Genomic DNA, 23028 nt, shown 5'->3' with positions numbered 1-23028 from the left:
ACTACTACTACTACTACTACCACTACTACTACTACTACTACTACTACTACTACTACTACTACTACTACTACTACTACTACTACTACTTCTACAATTATTACTACATACCACGTAGAGAGAGAGAGAGAGAGAGAGAGAGAGAGAGAGAGAGAGAGAGAGTGTGTGTGTGTGTGAGAGAGAGAGAGAGAGAGAGATAGAGAGAGAGAGAGGGGGGGGGGGGAAACTATAGATAGTATGCGCTTGGCTGAGAAGCTCACAACAGTGCCATCCGGAAGTATAACGGAACAACACACAGAACTGTGTGTAACCAATGACGTTTATAGACTGGTTAATACAGTTTAATAGGAATTTCTCATAAACGCGGATGGCAAAATACAATAACAAAGACCTGAGTGAAGTCAGATTCGAACTATCTATAGAATGCTAACAAGTAAATGTTTGACCAATAAAAATACGACAATAGTGACTCTCCTCCTAAGCTCGTTTGGACAAACCGAAACAGCACCGAATAATATATAGATAGTTCGAAGATGACGTCACTCAAGCCTTTGTTGTTATATTTTGCCATCCGCGTTTGTGAGTTATTCTCACTGAACTGTATTAACCCGACTTTAAACTTTCATGGTTACACAAAGGGTTGTGTGTTGGTCCGCTATACTTCCGGATGGCAATGTTATGAACTTCTTAGCCAAGCGCATACTATCTATACAAAGAAGCTCTGTCTATTCTGTATTTGTTTCATGTTTTAAATTTTCTGTTTACTAACCGTCACATATGTTTCTGTTCATTTATTGGAATTTTATTATGATAATAAAATAATGTATCATGTATATTTTTATATGCCATTATGGTTACTTTGCGCTCAGCCAAAAAGTTCACAACACCCGCCAGCCGGGTACAAGGTACCAACTGTGTGAAACCTTAAACGTTTATCGTCTGATCAATGCAGTATAGTGAGAACTACTATTAGAAACGGCAGGCTAAAAACAATAACAAAAATCTGAGTGACGTCAAATTCGTTCTGGCTATAGGTGTTAGGGTACACAACTCATCTTATTTAATTTACAAACACGAGTTGTGCCTCTTTAAATTAGATCGAATGCAAACACAAGTAAGGTAGTCGACAAGAATTGGATGAAAACACACAATTTTGAGACCTGTGAAAGTCATCAATTTAAATCCATTACAAAAAAATTATCTTTTCTTTCCCCTTTAAAATTGTTAAAATAGAAACAACAACAACTACAACTTTTTCTTCTTCTTCTTCTTCTTCTTCTTCTTCTTCTTCTTCTTCTTCTTCTTCTTCTTCTTCTTCTTCTTCTTCTTCTTCTTCTTCTTCTTCTTCTTCTTCTTCTTTTACTACTACTACTACTACTACGACTACTACTACTACTACTACTACTACTACTACTACTACTACTACTACTACTACTACTACTACTACTACTACTACTACTACTACAACAAGAACAACTTCTTCTACTACTACTACTACTACTACTACTACTACTACTACTACTACTACTACTACTACTACTAACTACTACTACTACTACAACACTTACTACTACTACTACTACTACTACTACTACTACTACTACTACTACATACTACTACTACTACTACTATACTACTAACTACTACTACTACTACTACTACTACTACTACTACTACTTACTACTACTACTACTACTACTTACTACTACTACTACTCTACTACTACTACTACTACTACTACTACTACTACTACTTCTACTACTTACTATACTACTACTACTACTACTACTACTACTACTACTACTACTACTACTACTACTACTACTACTACTACTACTACTTCTACTTCTAGCCAAATGAACAAGTTCACACCTCAGCAGAGTGAATGTGTGTAAAGAACAACAAAAACCAGAGATTTGCATCGCTGTCATCCATCCGGTCACTGATCCCGCTCAACATCACTTGAGTTTTGTTGCGGCATAATAAACATGAGACACTAATGTCGTATAATCTGTTCATTTTATGGGTACTATTGGTTAAACAGATGAAATGATGGCTTGATGGGTGACAGGAGGTTGGGGGCTGCGCACCTCAGCTGTATGGTCTTTGCTTCATACCCAAATGTACCAAGTTCGACTCCTCGTCGCCCCTTTTGGCATTGAGCGAGTAAACAAGCTCATTTTACTGCTAGTGAAACCTGAACTTTTCCAGTAATTCCTTGGAATGGACCCTAAAGACAAATTTTCCATCGGAAATGATAAATGGAAATAAAAATTTATTATCAACCCATCGTTAAATCAATTGACTGATTGTTATTGTTAGGTTATTTTGTTTACATATCGATTTACAAATCTGATGTTATGTATTTGGAAAAGGATGAGTCAAAGACAGGATATAGCATTTCTGCCTTGCCATCCACTCTCCTTCTTCAACTGAAGAGAGAATCATGTTCATTTGTTGTGTCACCTAGGTCGCAGTCAATATTCTATTTTAGTTTTTGCCAGGAACAGTTGACAAAGCCAAACCACTTGAGAATCGCACCACACTGCTTTTGACACGACCAGCCACGCCCTTCACGTTGACTGTTGACTCAAAATTCACAACCATTATCTGTGACACGATTTGCTGTTTTTTTAAAGTTTTTTTTTTCCTCTGGAAATCTTCCATCGTTGTCAAAAGTACTGCAGGGTTTAACGAGTTGTTTCATGCTTTTCTTTTCCGATGTCTTTATGAGTAATGGCCTCGTAAAGACAAATTCAAATAGAAAAAAAAAAGAGAGAGAAATCAAAATCAAAATACATGAATCAAATTCTAGATAAACGATCTCGCTAAATCGTTGTACTTGAATTGCAGGTATGAAAACCCACATTGTTAAAACACCAATTATTGTCCATTACTTGCAAACAACATTATTAAAGCAAGTCCATAAGTGCGTTCGGTTATCAGGCCTACGAATACGATTTAACTCCAAAAAAAAAAATTAAAAAAAGCAAAACAACAACAACAACAACAAGAACAACAACAACAACAACAACAACAACAACAACAACAACAACAACAACAACAACAGCAACAACAATAAAAAAACCCAACAAAACAAAACAAAAAACAAAACAAAAAACCCCAAACAAACAAGAAAGTAAAACAGAAAAACCCCCCTCAAAAACAAACAAAACAAAACAAAAAATAAACAAAATAATCATAGGTGACCAGTTTTCTACTAAGAGATAAAAAGAACACCGGAGGCTGCGCTGTTAGACATCCGCGCTCATGGAATGAGTTTATTGTTATGCTTATTTCAGTTTAAAAGAAAAAAAAAAAAACAAACAAAAAAAAAAACAAACAAAACAAAACAAAACAAAACAAAACAAAATTATCTGCAACAATTCAGAATATAATTGCATCTTTTTCTTAAATTAAATATGCGTGCATCATGCTAAGCAATTTACAGAGACGGATTTCAAATATCTGATTTAGAAAATTGTAAAAAAAAAATAAAAAAAAAGAGAAGAAGAAGAAGAAGAAGAAGAAGAAGAAGAAGAAGAAGAAGAAGAAGAAGAAGAAGAAGAAGAAGAAGAAGAAGAAGAAAAGAAGAAGAAAAGAAGAAGAAGAAGAAGAAAAGAAGAAGAAAGAGAGAAGAAGAAGAAGAAGAAAAGAAGAAGAAGAAGAAGAAGAAGAAGAAGAAGAAGAAGAAGAGAAGAAGAAGAAGAAAGAAGAAGAGAAGAAGAAAGAAGAAGAGAGAAGAGAGAGAAGAAGGAAGAAGAGAAGGAGAAGAGAAGGAAGGAAGAGAGAAGGAAGAAGGAGAGAAGGAAGAAGAAGAAGAGGAGGAGAGAGAGAGAGGAAGAAGAAGAGAAAGAAGAAGAAGAAGAAGAAGAAGAAGAAGAAGAGAAGAAAGAAGAAGAAGAAGAAGAAGAAGAAGGAAGAAGAAGAAGAAGAAGAAGAAGAAGAAGAAGAAGAAGAAGAAGAAGAAGAAAGAAGAGAGAAGAAGAAGAAGAAAGAAGAAGAAGAAGAAGAAGAAGAAGGAAGAAGAAGAAGAAAGAAGAAGAAGAAGAAAGAAGAAGAAGAAGAAAGAAGAAAGAAGAAAAAAGAAGAAGAAGAAAGAGAAGAAGAAGAAGAAGAAGAAGAAGAAGAAAGAAGAAGAAGAAGAAGAAGAAGAAGAAGAAGAAGAGAGAAAGAAGAAGAAGAAGAAGAGAAGAAAAGAAGAAGAAGAAGAAGAAGAAGAAGAAGAGAAGAAGAAGAAGAAGAAGAAGAAGAAGAAAGAAGAAGAAGAAAGAAGAAGAAGAAGAAGAAGAAGAAGAAGAAGAAGAAGAAGAAGAAGAAGGAGAAGAAGAAGAAAGAAGAAGAAGAAGAAGAAGAAGAAGAAGAAGAAGAAGAAGAAGAAAAGAAGAAGAAAGAAGAGAAGAAGAAGAAGAAGAAGAAGAAGAAGAAGAAGAAGAAGAAGAAGAAGGAAGAGAAGAAGAAGAAGAGAAGAGAGAAGAAGAAGAGAAGAGAGAAGAAGAAGAAGAAGAAGGAAGAGAGAAGAGAGAAGAGAGAAGAAGAAGAGAGAAGAGAAGAAGAAGAAGAAGAAGAGAAGAAGAAGAGAGAAGAAGAAGAAGAAGAAGAAGAAGAAGAAGAAAAAGAAGAAGAGAAGAAGAAGAAGAAGAAGAAGAAGAAGAAGAAAGAAGAAGAAGAAGAAGAGAAGAAGAAGAAGAAGAAGAAGAAAGAAGAAGAAGAAGAAGAAGAAGAAGAAGAAGAAGAAGAAGAAGAAGAAGAAGAAGAAGAAGAAGAAGAAGAAGAAGAAAGAAGAGAAGAAGAAGAAGAAGAAGAGAAGAAGAAGAAGAAGAAGAAGAAGAAGAAGAAGAAGAAGAAGAGAAGAAGAAGAAGAAGAAGAAGAAAAGAAGAAGAAGAAGAAGAAGAAGAAGAAGAAGAAGAAGAAGAAGAAGAAGAAGAAGAAGAAGAAGAAGAAGAAGAAGAAAAGAAGAAGAAGAAGAAGAAGAAGAAAGAAGAAGAAGAGAAGAAGAAGAAGAAGAAGAAGAAAAGAAGAAGAAGAAGAAGAAGAAGAAGAAGAAGAAGAAGAAGAAGAAGAAGAAGAAGAAGAAGAAGAAGAAGAAGAAGAAGAAGAAGAAGAAGAAGAAGAAGAAGAAGAAGTAATAAACATAAAACATAGCAAAATGGTAGAAAGACAATTTCCCCCCCCCCCCAAAAAAAAAAAAAATAACCCTTTTATACATACCCCCCCCCCCCACACACACACACACATTCACACATACACACACACACACACACACACACACACACACACACACTCCTGTTTGTATGTACATACTTTTTTTTCAAAGTTCATTTGAAAGCATTAACCTCGTATTTTATTATATATTTGGCAAATTGGATCTTTTGTAACACTAAGGCTCCGACACCACTGGACTGATCGTCAAGAAATGTTTGGTTTTTACAGTTGACATGAGGATGGTTTGCTTGTTTTTATGAGATTGATTATACATCGTGATGATTTTATCGAAAAATCAAATTTGTATCGTCAAATCCCATCGAAAAAAGACGCCATCATTTTTAGTACGTTTGACAATGAGGTGGGAGTACTTGCATTGAATCAATACCAGTTAGTGGTTCCTCTCATAATTTTGAATACAATCGATTCCTTATGATTTATATCAACCATTTTCTGCTCTTAACATTCGGAAAGAATTTTACAATAAGTGAGCGAAATATATAAGCTATTAAATGCAGAAAATATCTCTCCGTAGTCAAAATAAAAAGTTTCGTGGATTTCTCTTACGAAGTCGAAAAATGTATTATCTATTAAGACAATAGAAATTGAGTTCAAATTTGATTCAAAATGAGTCATTAATTTTGAGTTGATCGACTTATAATCACGTTTATTGAACGAGGACCGTTCATTGCACGGACAGCTATGCTTGTAATATCATAAGATTGAAATATCAAGCTTGCCATAAACTCTCAAACTACTTTTCTTCTATTTTCCCCTCTTCTTTTTGCAGATACACGCTGTAGCCTCAAACTTCGGGAGATCAGCATATAAACGTTGTACAGAACACCATCATATCACAAGACAGCATAAAAGAAGGGCAGAAAACGCTTCCATTTCATTCATACTGAAACCACCATTGAGTACAGACGATACAAGTTATTTTTCATTATATTTTATTTGTTTTCCATGTTTATTTGTGTATTGTTGTGCTGACGAAGGGTTTGTACCCGAAACGTCCATTGTCTGCTTTGTTCCGATACGAAGCCTCTCGATTTTCACTCTTTCGTTAGTATAAGAGAAGGGCTGGAGTTATCCACAGTCTTCCATATCCAGGATTGGTGTTAAATCATTTGGAGCATCCAGTTTCGACGGCCTCTTGTAGGAGCTCGTTCCAACGCTCGTTGCGACAGAATGGAAAGAGAGTCTTGTCTATAGTTTATTCTGACTGTGAATTTAGAATCACATCCTAATGTTTTGTATTGTCCTAAGTTGGACGTATGACGAGAATTTTATGTTCACTGACTGTGTATGTTGTGGAGAATATCATAAAGTTCGTTTTCCTGGGTTGTTTCGATCCTTAGATGTGTAACACGGTTTGAGATGATTGCGCGTGGGGAGTAGTCATTTGTCATACGTCGCGCTGTTTTTCTATGATCTTTTCGATTATATTTTTTTAGTAAAGGGGTCATAGATCACACTGACATTTTGAAGTATTGATCTGACAATCGACTTGTATGCTTTTAACTCAGCCTACACTGGGCAAAATTTTAAAATTGTAGGCAGTTGTTTTGTTTGCCTTAGATACTATTTATGAAATATAGTGGCTCCATTTCAGGTTCTATGTTAAGTAATTACCGAGGTTCGAGTAGAGCTCAACTATCCTAGCGTTTGCCATGAAGAGAGTAATCAAATTTAATAGTTTATTTTTTCATGTTGGTTACTGTGATTGCACTACATTTTGTGACGTTGAATTCCATAAGCCACTCAGTCTTCCATTCTTCCATTTTTCCAGGTCGTTGTTGAGTTACTATACGAGTTTGTCTGTATAGTGCGGTGTTATCGTAAATAGTCGAGCAGCTGACTGTATGTTGTTTGGGAGGTCGTTGATAAATATCAGAAAAATGAGATGTTTAAAGACAGAACTTTTGGGGACTACAAATGTTACCTCTCCAGCGTCTGATGTATTGTTTTCAGCAAAAACTTGTTGGGTCTTACAAAATAAAAAGGCTTTGACCTTTTTTTTTCAGACCTCTTATTTATACAATGTATAGTTTATGGACACGATGATCACGTAGTACCTTACCAAATGCCTTTGCAAAGTCCAAAAGTCTGTTTGGCCACCTTGTCAACTTCAATTGATATATCCTCAATGATTGGGTCGCACTATTGGGACAAGTTGGGTTTCGAAGGATCGCTTTTATCTAATAAATCCATGCTGTGCATAAGAGAGAATGTTGTTAAATTTATGATGTGCGGTTATTGTTGATCTTACAATATTATGATCAGGCAGTTTGTAACATTTGTAGGTGAGAGAAATAGGGTGATGGATGCAAAAGTTCTGTTGCGTTTCTTTTTTGAAAAGGCAGCACATATCTACTAGTTTCCAGGTTGTTGGAATCTGACAGGTGGCTTGAGATAGTTTGGTTATTGATGCTGCTATTTATTAGTGAGTAGTTCTAGAAAACAAGAGGGTATACCACCTGGACCGAATACCTTTCTGGTGTTAAGGATTGACAACGAGATTTCTATTTCATGTCAGTAATTAATAGGCCCGGTATTTCGAATGTGTCGTATGCTTCAATGTTTCCATTCCTGCTGCTGTGGTTTCACTGATGAATTGTGCTTTGATTTTCTTATCTCCTCCTAATTTGATTAGGATGTGCTGTTTTGTTACTGTTTTCTTAACGCGCTTAAGCTAAGTGGCATCGACAGGCAATTAAATCCGTTGAATGTATGGAGGTGAACATTGCTCTCTGCTAGTGGTTATTTTTATTGGCTTTAACTTGTTGGTTTTCTGATGCGCTGAGACTTCAACGAGGTCTCTCTCTCTCTCTCTCTCTCTCTCTCTCTCTCTCTCTCTCTTCTATCTATCTATATATATATATATATTATATAATATAATATATATATATATATATATATATATTTATATATATCTTTTTCTCTAGCTCTCTATCTTTCATCGCCTTCTCTCATGACTCTTTTCTCTTATAAGTTAGTCACATGCCCCCCCCCCCCTCCCCCACACACATTTTTTTCTGCTTCATCTATCACTTTCGATCATCATCTTCGATGTCCCATACCGTTTTCTCAGCTTGCTATCATTTCAACTCCACCTTAATGACTGCACAGTTTGAAAGAATAAACACGGTGGCATGTCCCTATTTTTAAATTGGTATTTAAAGATAAAATCTTCAATAATGTTCAATGAGTTGGTAACCGCTGCAATCCCCAACCATCTCAAACACAGACACACACACTCTTTCAACCTCATTGACTTCCTGCCCATCTTTCGTTTGTTTGCCTGCCAAATCGTCTGAATGTCCGAGTCTCTCTCTCTCTCTCTCTCTCTCTCTCTCTCTCTCTCTCTCTCTCTCTCTCTCTCTCTCTCTCTATTTTTTCTTTTTTCTTTTTTTCTTCACGCATAGGCACAGAATCAAAAATGCATTTATTTTTTCCCACCTCATATTCATTGGACCCGGAAACCCCTTCTCCCTCCCTCAAATACAAAAGCATACACACACACACACACACACACACACACACACACACACAGACACAAAAAAGCACATGTACGTACAAACACGCTGGTACAGACGATTAAATAACTTTTGAAAGTTTTAATTCAATTCCAAAAACAGAATGTAAGTCTATACTACTAGCCATAGCACATACGACAATCACAACCCCCACCCTTAGTTTAATAAACAGAGCCTAATTTATCAATTAAAAAATAAAATAAAAATGAAACTAAATAAATACAGAAAACAGTGATAAATAAATTCCCTAATTATGATAGTTTTGGCACTAAATTCAATTATCTTCATCAAGTTCAATATGACATAACTGCTGTGTACCTACTCTTAAAATAAGATACACATTAAAAAAAAAAAAAGAAAACAACTGAAAAAAAAGAACACAACAAAAAAAAAAAGAAGAGCTTTTATATAGCGCAATATCCACTAAATATGCTCAAAGCGCTTTACAAGGGGTCCCTGGCCAACAGCAACATTTAACATTTAGGACGGGACATGACGCTTGTTAGGCAATATTACAATTTTTCGGACAAAGACACCGCTGTTAACGGCCAGGTACTCATTTTACACCTGAGTACGGTGAGAGAATGTGAGTAAAAAGCTTTTTTAAAGGACTCAACTATGCGCCGAGCGCGAGGCTCGAACCCAGGACCTTCCGATCCGAAAGCGAGTGTCACACCACAAGACCACATAGCCACACAACTGGCCAGAAAACTCGTCCACAGTGGAGTCCCAGGTTTGAAAGTTTTTCAGTAGGGGGGGGGGGGTCATTTTAATCGATCAATATTGATTGAAAGACGAGATTTTTTACCAATTTTTAAATGTTCTTTTATCATTGAACGGCAAAATACCAGATTTATGCGGCGGGTCACATTTTGTCTTGTCAACAGACGAATAAAACTTGGAACTAGGAATTCTTTTCATGTGAACTCTATTTTACCACCAGCTACATTAAATAGTTCCAGACTAAATAAATGATTTTTTAAATGATTTATCTTCTTCTTCTTAAAAAATAATGATTTAGAAACGATGCATAGAAATGCAGCAATAGCTGTGTTTGTTTAAATCTAACCAGTGTCTTTAGTCTTTGTGATCATCGTTGTGGATATCATAATAGCTTAGTCAATCAGATCTGGATGATAGCGTGCCTGAATAATGAGTTGAGGCAACTGGTGGTGATGGCGCTGATGAAACAAAAACAACTCTGATGTTGATTTTGCCATCATGTTGTTGGTGGAGGAGGGCAGACACATTGATGCCTGATATTATTGGGGACTCTTATAATGTCGTGAACCGAACCCTTCAAATCTAATTAGGTACGGCATCCATTTAACGTATTAATCTTATCATCATCATCATCATCATCATCATCATCATCATCATCATCATCATCATCATCATCATCATCATCATCATCACCACCACCACACCACCACACCACACCACACTCACTCACTACTATACTACTATACTACTACTACTACTACTACTACTACTACTACTACTACTACTACTACTACTACTACTACTACTATACTACTACTACTACTATATATAATAATACTAATAAATAATAATAATAATAAAATATAATAATAATATAAAATTTAATAATAATGATAATAATAATAATAATGATAATAATAATAATAATAATAATAATAATATAATAATAATAATAATAATAATAATAATAATAATAATAATAATAATAATATATGATGATGATGATAATAATAATAATAATAATAATAATATAATAATAATAATAATAATAATAATAATAATAATAATAATAATAATAATAATAATAATAATAATAATAATAATAATAATAATAATAATAATAAATAATAATAATAATAATAATAATAATGATAATAATATTAATTGTTAAATAAATAAAGACATAAATGAATGGATAAATAATAAATAAATAAATATATATATATATATATATATATATATTATATATATATATATATATATATAAATAAAAGAGATGAATTTCTATATATATATGCGGCTATGTGGTCTAGTGGTATGACACTCGCTTTCGGATCGGAAGGTCCTGGGTTCGAGCCTCGCTCGGCGCATAGTTGAGTCCTTGGAAAAGGCTCTTTACTCACATTCTCTCACCGTACTCAGGTGTGAAATGAGTACCTGGCCGTTAACAGCGTTGTCTCTGTCCCAAAAAGTTTGTAATATCGCCTGACAGGCGTCATGTCTCGTCCTACATGTTATGTGTTGCTGTTGGCCAGGGACCCCTTGTAAAGCGCTTTGAGCACGTTTAGTGGATATTGCGCTATATAAAAGCTCGTTTTTTAAAGTGCCCAGAGCTTGTGTTTTACACGAGAATGAGCGCTATATAAATGTGTATTATTATTATTTATTATTATATATATTATATAATCAAATAAATGAATAAATAAATACATATTTAAATAGATAAAAACAAATATATAAATACATAAATAATAAATAAATAAATAAATAAATAAATAGATAGATAAATAAATAAATAAATAAATAAATAAATAAATAAATAAATAAATAAATAAATAAATAAAGCCGAACAATTATGAGTACGATATACCCACCATTCACTCCCACAATCCATCATACTTCCGAAATTCCACTTCGGAAGTTGCATTGTTGACATCGGCAACGAACATTCCATACTTTTGAGTTAAGTTTATAGGAGAGCAATCACTAAACCAGTTTTAGTGTTGAGGAGATACAATGTGAGTGCATATGGTCGTAATAAATACGAAATCAAGATACATTTTCATATATTTCGCTTAAATAAACTACGAAATACAGTAAGGGATTAGACTTTAGTTTTAGATATCTGTCCGCCTTTTACACATTTGATTTTTTTGACTTTCCTCAGCCTCCACCTCACCACAGTCATTACAATCAGATATTTTTTTAGAAATATGTAATGAACACACATGATTTGTAGACTTTGATCCTGATCCACCATTTTAGTTGATTGTTGGGCATTTATAAAGGAAAGATGTCCCTGTCGCCATCTTGATTTGTCTACACAGAGACCGTAGCCAGATGGTTTATTAAGTTTAAAGTGTTCCAAGGCTAAATATTAGCCATTTTTTTTTTCTTCTGTACCTGAATTATTTCTAGCAACAAAAAATATAGCCAATTAAATTTTTTTTCCATTTATCATTTCTAAACGTGCCATGTTTAGTTTGTGATAAAAATAAATAAATAAATAAAAATCTTACCTTAAAACCCGATACCATTTACTGTGGCAGATAAAGAAGAAGAAAAGGTTGTCAAAAAAAGAAAGAAAGAGAAGAACAAGAGAAAAAAAGTCTTCCGTTAACCTTAATCCCGATTCACTGTGTGAGATTAATAAAGAAGTTTGTCAGCAACAAAAAAAAACAATACAAAACAAAACAACCCCCCCCCCCCCAGATTTCTCTCTCTCTCTCTCTCTCTCTCTCTCTCTCTCTCTCTCTCTCTCTCTCTCTCTCTCTCTCTCTCTCACTCTCTTTCATTTTCCTCTCTTTGGAAAGTAAGTTTCTCTCCATCATGGTCCATGCCGTGCCTTCCCCTCCTTTTCTCCACCCTCGACTCCAGAACTGCTATTTACTACAGCCAAGGTGGCAACTCAAGTCTTTGTGTAAACAAAGCAACATGGCGGCTGGGACCTCTCTCCTTTACCAATGCCAATTGTTGTCTACTTTTTACATTATGACTTTTCTTTTTGGATAACACTGAAACGACATTTTAACTTTCAAAATGAAAATTCTTCATATTTAACTTGTCTTTCATTGACAATGGTAAAGGAGTGAGGCCCTGGCTCCCATCTTGCATTGTTTACATTGAGAACATGGCCAGATGGTTTTTAATTTAAAGTAGTCCAAGTCTAAAAATTAGCCAAATTTTTGTTTTGTTTCCTGCAATCTTTCTAGCTACAAAAGTGGAGACTAAATTTTTAAAATGTTGCCATTTATCATTTTAAAACGTGTCATTTTAGTGATCCAAAATGATTATAATAATTATCATCATCCATCGTGGCTTATGCTCTTGAGCACGTTGCCATTCAGCTGTCTCCATGAATCACGATCCTCTGCGGTGTGCATGAAATCTGTGTTGCTTTTAAAATCACATTTGGCCATTCTTAGGTTATTTAAATAAGTCATTCTTTGTCTTCCTAATAATAATTATAGTGATAATAATAATTTTACCTTAAACCCGACACTACTGCAACAGGTGAAGAAGAAGATGCCCCCCCGTCGCCCCACAAAAAAAAAAAAAGAGAAAAGACAAGAATAATAACATTAAAACAAAAACAAAATGAAGCAAAATTAGCATAGAAGAAAAGCGTTGAAATCACATTATATCATTTAAGGCATTATTATAAATTATACGGTTTTTTTATGTTACTCATCCCTTGTGTTGGTTGATTCCAAGTGTCATACCTCTGATAATCTGACACCCTGCTCTCTCTCTCTCTCTTACACACAACACACACACACACACACACACATCATCATCATCATCGTCGTTGCTATTTGCTTAACTCTTCAAGACATTCAACCAATTTTCATATAGTATTGGCTTTATGGACGGGATAGGTCCCAATAGCTCAGCTGGTAGAGCACTTGCAGTTGAGTTTTTTTTTTTTTTCTGTCCACCCTGCTGTGAATGGTCAGTAGGATCAGTTAGATCTTGGAGAAAGAACTTTGTGATAGATAGGCATCCTATCCAAAAGGTAGTACAAGGGCTTGCAAATGTTTTATGGAACAGAAACTGCCGATAAATCATGATATCTGAAACTTATATATCATGTGTGTCTTATTTATTGCCTTATTTGTTTAGGAGTCAACAACGGCCACCAACAAGTTCCTTTCGGCCAACAACAGGCCGGCCAATAGGCACAGCAATGGGGGGCAGGCAACCTGGTACAGCCACTAGGCTCACTACTGCAATGGTCTGTATACTTTTAGTTTAAGTATTCATATTTTTTTGTTATTAATGACTGAAATTTATATTTCTCTATCAGCATTAGTATTTTTATTGAAGAATTATTTGTCGTCTTAAGCTCGAAAGATTATTTAATCAATAGGTTTCAGCTTCTTTCTTTTGCTCAGCATTATTTATGTTATTTTAAAAATAAATTGCTTCTCTAATATAAACTATGTCAGAACCAAAATTAAACAGGTTTTAAATTACCCTTTTTACTTGAGCATTTTTGAGAGTTCAGTTTCCTGATAGTTAAGAAATCATTTGTAATGTTCAGTTTTGGATCAACATTTGACAATTGCAATTATTCAGTTAAAAGCTGAGATACACCATTTTTTAAATATATATCTAAAGCCATCTCATATAGCACAAAACCAAACAAACACAACAAAACAAAAAACAACAAAAAAAAACAACAAAACAACCAAAACAATACAAAACAAGCAAGCTACCCTAAAAAGCAAAACAAATAGAAAAAAACCCCAACAGAAAAAGCATTTTAACTTTGTGACGATTATTATGCATTATATCAAATAGTTAACTGCTCTGCTTGGTTCTTGCCTTGTTGCTAAGACTGGACAAAAGCTCAGACCAGCTTATCCATATGCAGCTATGCTCTGTACAAGTAAACACTTGAATTTTTAACAAAGTTTAACTTAATGAACTGTTATCTTATTTCTTGTTTTAGAATCCTGGAACAGCTCGCCCTGGCACTAGAGGAGGACAAATTGGAGGTGGTGTCGCTTTAAATGCTCAAGTAACAGTAGTTGATAGACCTACAACGCAGCAAGGTCTTGGTGGCATGAAGACGGCAGCAAGGGGAGGCAGACAAGTTCAGGACAAGAGCTACTACTTAGGACTGGTCCGCAGTAAAATTAATGAACTTCATGCAGAAAATACAAAACTGAATAAGGATATTGAAAATGCCAGTGATGAGAATTCAAGCTTTCTTACTTATGAAAAGAGGGCGGAAGCATTGGCTTCTGAAATTAGAGACTTACAAGGGGAATTAGGCGACTACAACACATTGGTTGACAAACTTACTACAGATGAAGATATTCATGATGTTGAATTTGATTGTGAAAATTTGAAATCAGAAAATGACAAATTAGCCAGGAGGATGGAAGATGGTTTTGATGTCAAAAAGCAAAGGGAAGATCAAATCCAGATGCTGGAGACAGAACTTGACCAGGAAAAAAGAATGGCTGATAATTTGGTCAATGACATGGTGAGTATTTTGGGATTTTTCCCCTCTTAAATTTAGTTATAGAATGATTGGAGTTAACACCACTTTAATATAAATTATTTTTTATGTTTTTGATTGTTTTTTCTTCTCTTTTCATTTTCTTCCAAGCAAGACGGTGATTACTCCTTATCTTTTCCTGCTAAGAGGATTATAAAATCTTAACGTTACACATACAATTTTGTGTTGATTGAAATTATTTGTTTTTGACATGTCACTCAATTCTGGACTGAACCCAGCACTATTTGCAAAAAAACGCTTGCTTGAATAATTCATGCACTCATCGATCTTGTCATATTTAAATATGACTTTGCTTACATCTGTAATCTTTAACCCAAATATTCATACCTTTTATTTCATAGTTTAATTAGCAAGACATTTTCTTACTTAGTGAAGTATTTCCATTTGTGCTAACCGCAATATTGGTAATATATTGCTACTTGCACTCTCATCCTTGCTGAAAACAAAGCATTAATTTTAAAACATTTTCATTTCTCATATCAGGAGGGAAATCAACGCCAACGTTACATGGAGCTAAAAGATTTAAATGAACACTTGTTAAGACAGTTGGAAAATGGGCAACAAGAACTGGATATGCTCAACTCCAAAATTGAAAACTTGCAAGAAGAGTTGTCTCTCTCAGAGGTGAAGCAGGAGGCATTGAGGCTGTATGACCAAATTCATGAATTGGAGATCAAGAGGAACAGCCTCATAGAGGAGGCAAAAAGTAAAGGCTCACCTGCTGATGAGAGGGAGAGGTTACTGAAGCAAGTGAAAGAGGACAATCAAGAGATTGCCAGCATGGATCGACAGTGAGAGCATTTAATTATTTAAAAAAAAATCTTTGTTTTGCCTGATTTTACTCATAGTTAAACATTATGTGGGTTTTATAAGAGGGATTATGGTATGAGTAACATTATGTGGGTTTTATAAGAGGGATTATGGGTCAAGCAAGTTATTCATATCCATAAAGTTTTAACAATTTGTTATTGATTTACAGTAATATATTATAATTAGTTGGGTTTTCAACAGCTTAAGACAGATGACTCACTTGTTTTCAACTGTTTTTTTTTTCTCCCTTCTTATGTAGCTGAAGTGTTGTGTTTTAAACAAAGAAATTATATAGAATTAATGGATAAGTATGGTACATTAAATACATATAGATGATTTATTATAGCATAAGGACTATGTAGCATTTTGTTTTCCAAGGACGAAAGAACTGCAGGAGAAGATGGACCAAATGAGGGATGATATTCAGCAGCTTGACTTGGACATTGAGGAAAATCAAGGGGAGAGAAATCAGAAATACCAAGAGTTGAAGAAAAGAGAGGAAAGCATGGACGAGTTCCTCAATGGGTTTGAAGAAAATAAGGCCTCAGAGACTAGGAAGATTGGAGAAGTGGAAGAACGTGTTGTGAACCTTCTTGAAAATATGAGTAAGGTATGTCTCCAGTGCCTTCAAACTATTTTATTAATGCACGATTGCAAAATATTAAAAGTTATATATATATTATCCTTAAAGAGGTAATAAGTTACCCGTGTATAAAGTGTTAGAATCCTGATGGTACTATTGGAATGTGGTTAATGGCATTTAAAAATGAAAGCTTTTTAAGTCTTTATTGCTATCCTTAAAGTCAGTGATCTTGGGTGGGGTCCTTGACCTCCCGCGGTGAGCTGAGAAGTCACTATTGCTGTCTTCTACCCCCTTAATTCTGCTTTCCCTTTCCATGTTGCCCTCGTTTTTGTTCTGGATTGACATTGCTCAGTTGTTTCCTCGTCCTAGCAGGGTTCCTAAGCTAAGAATAAGACAGTCAAATGTATAAGTATATATATCTATTTATTTTTTATTTTTTAGAAATGATATATTTTTCTCAAAAATCATCTAATTTTTATGTGGCCATTATAGTTTTTAGTGAATTTTTTGTACTTTGCAAACCTTTAAGTGTTTCCTTATTAGCGGGATCCTTTGCTTATGCCTTGATGGGACTATTAGTTATTGTCAAAAAGGCACATTGATGGATTGCTCATGGAGTCCTCCCTATTTGAAGCAGTCCCCTTTGTCTTCCTTTTTTTTTCACTTTTAAGTTCAGATATATACAACTTTTTCATCTCTTTTTTTTTTATTTTGCTGGCGCTGAAATGACCTATAAATAAGTGTTGAAAGCGCCATAAAACCCCTGAAACAAACAAAAGCAGACAGAGTCAGTGATCATGATTCATAAAGAACAGGATATGACCAAGTGCACGAGAGGCGTAAATGGCTTTTCAATATTAACAATTTGCTTGTGCAGGATGTCACAAAAATATTACTTTTGAGTATATTGCCTAACAACCTAATTCTTTTTCTTAATTTGAACTTGAAATGCCTTATTTAATATTTACAAACAGAACATGAGTAGATTTACGCATCTTCCCACTCCAAAAGAGCTTTTGTCGATGAAAGCAGATCTTCAATTCAAGGAGGATGAAATGAAGAAGTCTGAACACACCACCCTAGGCCTAGCCGCTGGTAAGTTTATCTCTATTGAATTGAATACCATCGCCTTTTGATCCAAGTATAACTAAGGTACTTTATATTTTGATTGATCATTGGCTGTCAACATTAAAATTTACAAATCTTCAACCAATATTTGACTACGGCTTTACTGGAGTCACAATTATTGTTACTGAAATTAGGAATGATATAATATAAAAGCTTTATTCTTTTGTCTTGTGATTACAGAGTGATGATATAAATTGATGTTTGCTTCTGCACATATAGAGACTTCTGTAATAATTAATAATAATAATAATAATAATAATAATAATAATAATAATAATAATAATAATAATAATAATAATATAATAATAATAATAATATAATAATAATAATAATAATAATAATATAATAATAATAATAATAATAATAATAATAATAATAATAAATAATAATAATAATAATATAATAATAATAATAATAATAATAATAATAATAATAATAATAATAATAATAATAATAATAATAATAATAATAATAATAATAATAATAATAATAATAATAATAATAATAATAATAAAAATAATAATAATAATAATATAATAATAATAATAATAATAATAATAATAATAATAATAATAATAATAATAATAATAATAATAATAATATAGTGCCCATTAATCCTCTGACAAGTGCTCTATGGCGCTTAATAATCACTCAGACTATACAGACTAGTATAGACACTAACACGCCTACACACACATACACCTGTACACTCAAACCCACAAACGGAAACTTCTCCACATCTACATACGCAAACTCTTTGCATTCACATCACTATACCATCTACTGTAAATTAAAACATAAAAGCATATTAATTGTCAAAATAAGTTCTAATTAATTCAGTTTTCAATTTTTTAAAAAGGCATCTAAATTTTCACTGTTTGTGATTATTAAGAAAGCCTATTTCAAACACAGGAACATTTAAATGTTTGAAATACCTCTGATCCTGTCGTCAAATATTGAGAATATATGTCTTTGATGATTTTAAGACGTGGTAGCATCGATGTGATTTCTCATAGATTTTTTTCTTTTGTGTCAGTGTGTATTACTCAGTTCTCTATATAGGTTCAGCCAAAAGTTAGTTTAATATGATTTTATTTTTTAAAATCACTTTCTATTCTGTCAGAACGAGAAAAACTTCAACATGATCTCCAAAAGATGGAACAATTTGAAGAGAAGTTGAAAGATGAGCTTAAAGTGTTAAAAGAACGTGTGGTTGAAATGGAAAAGGAACTTGTTGTCTACTCAAATCTTGATCAGCTTAAGTCTGATTCTGAGGATAAAAAACAGGCAAGATTTGTCAGAGTTCATTGTGAAACCCGTAAATTCTTATTGGTTTTTAAAAATTAACAACAATGTACTTTTTACTTTCCTTTCCTGTTGCTAAAGATGACATATTTGATCAAACTATTGGTGTTTATAGATCCGTACCTTGTAAAAAATAATTTTTGAAAAAAGTACCCATTGAAAATCTCTTCATTGCCATGGAAATGGCGGCCATCTTGGAAAATATACAATTTTTTTGGGACTCCACCATTTTATTAATTCGTCGTGATTTTGGTTTTTAAAAGTTGTTATATAAAGTTTAAGCATTGTTGTAAATAGTTGGCTACTTAATCTTATAAATATTAACTCCTAAAGGCTTAAAATAATTTATTTTTGGAAGGTGAAAAAAATTTCCTCACTTTTTTGAAAATGTATAAAGAAAAAACATGTTTTACCCCAAAACTATTCAATAGAAACAAAATCAGATTAGCTAGCTATTTGTAGTAACATAGCAACTATTTTAGTTCCAAATTTCAAAGATCTAGCATTAAAATTTATAAAAAGGTCAATTCCCCCAAAAAATGTTTATGGTGATTAGATAACAGTTTTGAGTAAAAAGCAATTATCAGATTTTGAGCCCACTAACGTTGGTTAGGGGTTTTAAAATGCATTTTTTACTATTTCAGACTATTCATTTTGCAAAAATATGGGTTGAAACGAAATAAGGAATGAATAAATTGAAGAAATAGTTAATTCGAAAAGTTGATAATTTCAACCGGAACTGATCCAATTTGCACCAGCGAGCCCCCTTAAACGCAAAGAACAGTGGGATTATACTTGTGAAGAAAAAAAAAGCATATTCATTAATCAATTTGACTTAAAAAGAGCATGGAGCATTATTAGAATTATTTATGTTTTAATATTTTCATTTTATAATGCAATTTATTTTAGTCTATTTATATATCATTGAAAAAAACAAACAAAAAACAACAGAAATTGATGGATGACAGAATCATTCTACAAAAGCGGAGGGACAATTTTAAGAAGATAATCCAAGCTCTGACAATACGATATGAGGGAATCAAGGCACAGCTCAATGAAAATGAGACATACACACAGGTACTTGCATGAATTAATCAGTGTCGTGAATTATACAAACCAAACATTATGAAATATTAGTTTGAAATAGCTTATAAACTTTACTATTAAAATCTTTTATGGTTGATCAGTCAGGTTTGCTTATATAATTTATTGTTGTCTTAATGACCTGTTCTCGTCATTCTTATTTTTCTATACAAGGGTAGTACCTAAAACAAAGTGATATATTCTAACACACAATATTGTATCGTCTTTTATTAATTTTATACCTTACCTCTTCTCTTCATATTCTATTGTGCATATTAAGTCTACACATTTAACATTTTGCACCATGCTCTCCGAGCTATGACATTAATGATTACATCATCTTCTTTTTTAATTATGACTAAGCAAGTCTTTGCCTGGTTACTGGTTTTATCCTAAAATAATCTTGGTTTTTCACCGTCTTATTCACTTTTGTTCAGGTCTTTTACTGGCAGACACTACCAATGTCAGGTCAGGATATTCTTGTTTTGTTATATTGTTATAGAAGATAATATTATCCTATTGCCACACTTGATACATTTTAACTGCAAATTTATTTTTGTTCCATCCAGCTTTCAAACCTGGAGAAGAAATGGCAGCAACATGAGCAGAACAACTTCTCGATGAAAGAGTGTATCCTTTGCCGTAATGATACTACTTTGTTACGTGTTGTTATATTAAATCAGGTCAAAAAAAAAAGGGCCTAAATATGAACAGCAAAGCAGTCCAAAAAAAATAATATAAAAAACAAACAAAAAAGACCAACCAAAACAACCCGAATAAACTGACTAATGAAAAGGACGAAACATCAGCAAAATAATTTGGCTTTTGAGTACGAAAATTTCATTATTGATTTTAAATTAAAATACAATCGCCCACTTGATACACACTTACAGTAGAGAGCAGTAGTAGTAGTAGTAATATTGTTCGGCTACACTTCTATGTTCAAGGTATCAATCCTGGTTCAGAAGTCATCATCACATTTGTTGATGGTTTCAAATCCCCCTTCCAGTTTTGTCTCTGGGCAATCTAGTACGAGGTGGTTTGCATCTTGTGGTGCTTGGTTGCACTTTGGGTATGTTGGTGATTCTTGGAGCCCCCATTTGGCAGCTGTTCTTGTATGTTTTGACCGTAGTCTATTTGCAGCGACCCAGTATTTTCTTGGTTGATCCTGTAGACCTGGGAGACTTTTACAGGGATCTTCAATTAGTTCCCCTCCTGTTGGCTTATTCCTTTTCCATTCCTTGCACCAGGCTTCTTGCATGTTGTAGTTTTTTTTCTTTGATAGGTAGAAAGGTGAACGAGATTTTAGTCTTGATGTTGGGGGTGCAGTTATGTATATGGTTTGCAGAGGAGTTCCACTATCTTCTTCAGCTCTGGATATCCATTTCTGTGTTGCATCCTCTCTCCTCAAGTGGGGTGGTGCTATTGTGCTCATGACTGGCAGCCATTGTGTTGGGGTTGATTTCAGGCATCCAGTTACTATTCGCATCGAGTCTCTTAGTTTAACATCAACAAGGTTTGTATGGGCACTTCTCGTCCAAACAGGAGCACAATATTCTGCCAAACTGTAGCAAAGGGCCAGGGTTGATGTTCTGAGAAGAGTTTGCTGGAACAGCAACAGGATAGGGACCAGACGAAGGATGATCCAACCTGGCGTTCAGACAAGGCTTGCCTTCTCCTGACCCACACTTCTAATCATGAAAAGTAGAGAGCAGTTACAGAAAACAATCTATGTAAGAGAAAATAATAAAAGGAGAAATGAGTCAAAGGCATAAGTTACTCATTTCATCTATTTGTTCCAAGCATCTTCACCGTCAATGTGCCATACTATAAATATAAGCATCTTTTGAAAGTCAAGGTAGATTCATCTCCATTAATAAAAACTCATTAATAGAAAACCCCAACAAATGAGCTTGTATTAACTAATGATTATAATGGATGTTTGTTTGTTGCTTTAGGTCTCTTCCAACACAATTGAGGTTATATGAGAGACCGCTGAAACAAAAAAACAAGCAATCTAACAAAAATAGTACAAATGGAAATAAAAATCATAACCTAAAGATATCATAAGCTAAATTATAAATAACCAAGGACAAACAGGCAGAAGATTTACAGAAAAAAAAATATCCCCTGTCAAAAATACAATCACAAACCAAAGAAGCAGGATAGGCTAGTAAAGAGAAGAAGAAATGACATCACTATCGGATCGTACACCCATGCGAACATCATAGGTATATGATTCAAGGGTGATGCTCCCATCCAACCACCCGTATAATGGATGCACACCCACCACAAGATGTAAACTCAATCATTGCATTTTATTTATTTACCTTTTTAAAGTATTAAATTATTGAAATCAAAATTGTACAATTCCTTGACTCAATTTCTAGTCATTTCACAGCGAACGATGGAGTGCGACTTCACAATGTTCAGTAAAAAGGTTTACAGATCAATGGATGAACTCAACTCAATGTTACAAGGCCAGATGTCAAATAAGGCTGCATATTGATGAACTTCATAACTCTATCCCGAGCTTTCATTCCAATGTTCATGTCACATTCCACACTAGATAAATATTTACGAACATGGGATGGATTTTATGTTTCACTGTCTAAAGGATGTCTTGACTTAGATTAGCAGGAGCATCTGCTTAGAATAGCACAAGAATATGTTAAATAAAACCTGCAGGGGATTTTTGTCAGTTTTAGTTTGATACAAAAGAAATTTGAGAATTTCAGCATAACAATGTTATAGATCCATGACGTAGAAGAAATAAGAGAAAATAAATCTGGTCTGTTTTTGATGAAACTATGGATAAACATAAAACAATGTTGTTTAATGTTAATGCTCTTTTCTGAGTTATTGAGAGTTTCCTATCAAAATCTTTGAGAGAAAAAAAAAAAAATTTCACGGGGATAAAGTGTAGTCCGTCCATTGAATATAAAATCTGTGATAAAAAGAATTTTACTATTTTTAAATTGATTTTTTTATATGAATAAAATTAAATGTTAAAAACAAGAATCTTGTCATTTCCCTCGTATTTCCACTGCTGGAAGGAAAAATTCTCTCTATTACTATTAGAGATATTTTGCTACACATAAGTTATAGTCATGCTTATTGTAAT

The 23028-nt window shown here is 33.7% G+C and overlaps 1 protein-coding gene across 1 annotated transcript; it reads left to right on the top strand.

The window, feature by feature from the left end:
- The first annotated feature begins 11372 nt into the window (after positions 1 to 11372).
- LOC144962954 (intraflagellar transport protein 74 homolog) lies at positions 11373 to 22922 on the top strand. The gene is made up of 10 exons (XM_078896407.1): positions 11373 to 11483; positions 13588 to 13699; positions 14420 to 14959; positions 15479 to 15786; positions 16184 to 16415; positions 17363 to 17483; positions 18640 to 18803; positions 19773 to 19898; positions 20474 to 20534; positions 22295 to 22922. Coding segments are annotated over exons 1-10 (1785 nt in total). The 5' UTR covers positions 11373 to 11481; the 3' UTR covers positions 22414 to 22922.
- The last annotated feature ends 106 nt before the right edge of the window (positions 22923 to 23028 follow it).

This window comes from Berghia stephanieae, chromosome 1 (genome assembly GCF_034508935.2).
Source record: "Berghia stephanieae isolate SIO BIC M18660-M18661 chromosome 1, UCSD_Bste_1.3, whole genome shotgun sequence".
Classification (NCBI taxonomy): domain Eukaryota; kingdom Metazoa; phylum Mollusca; class Gastropoda; order Nudibranchia; family Aeolidiidae; genus Berghia; species Berghia stephanieae.
This window is presented reverse-complemented; position numbering and strand designations above follow the sequence as displayed.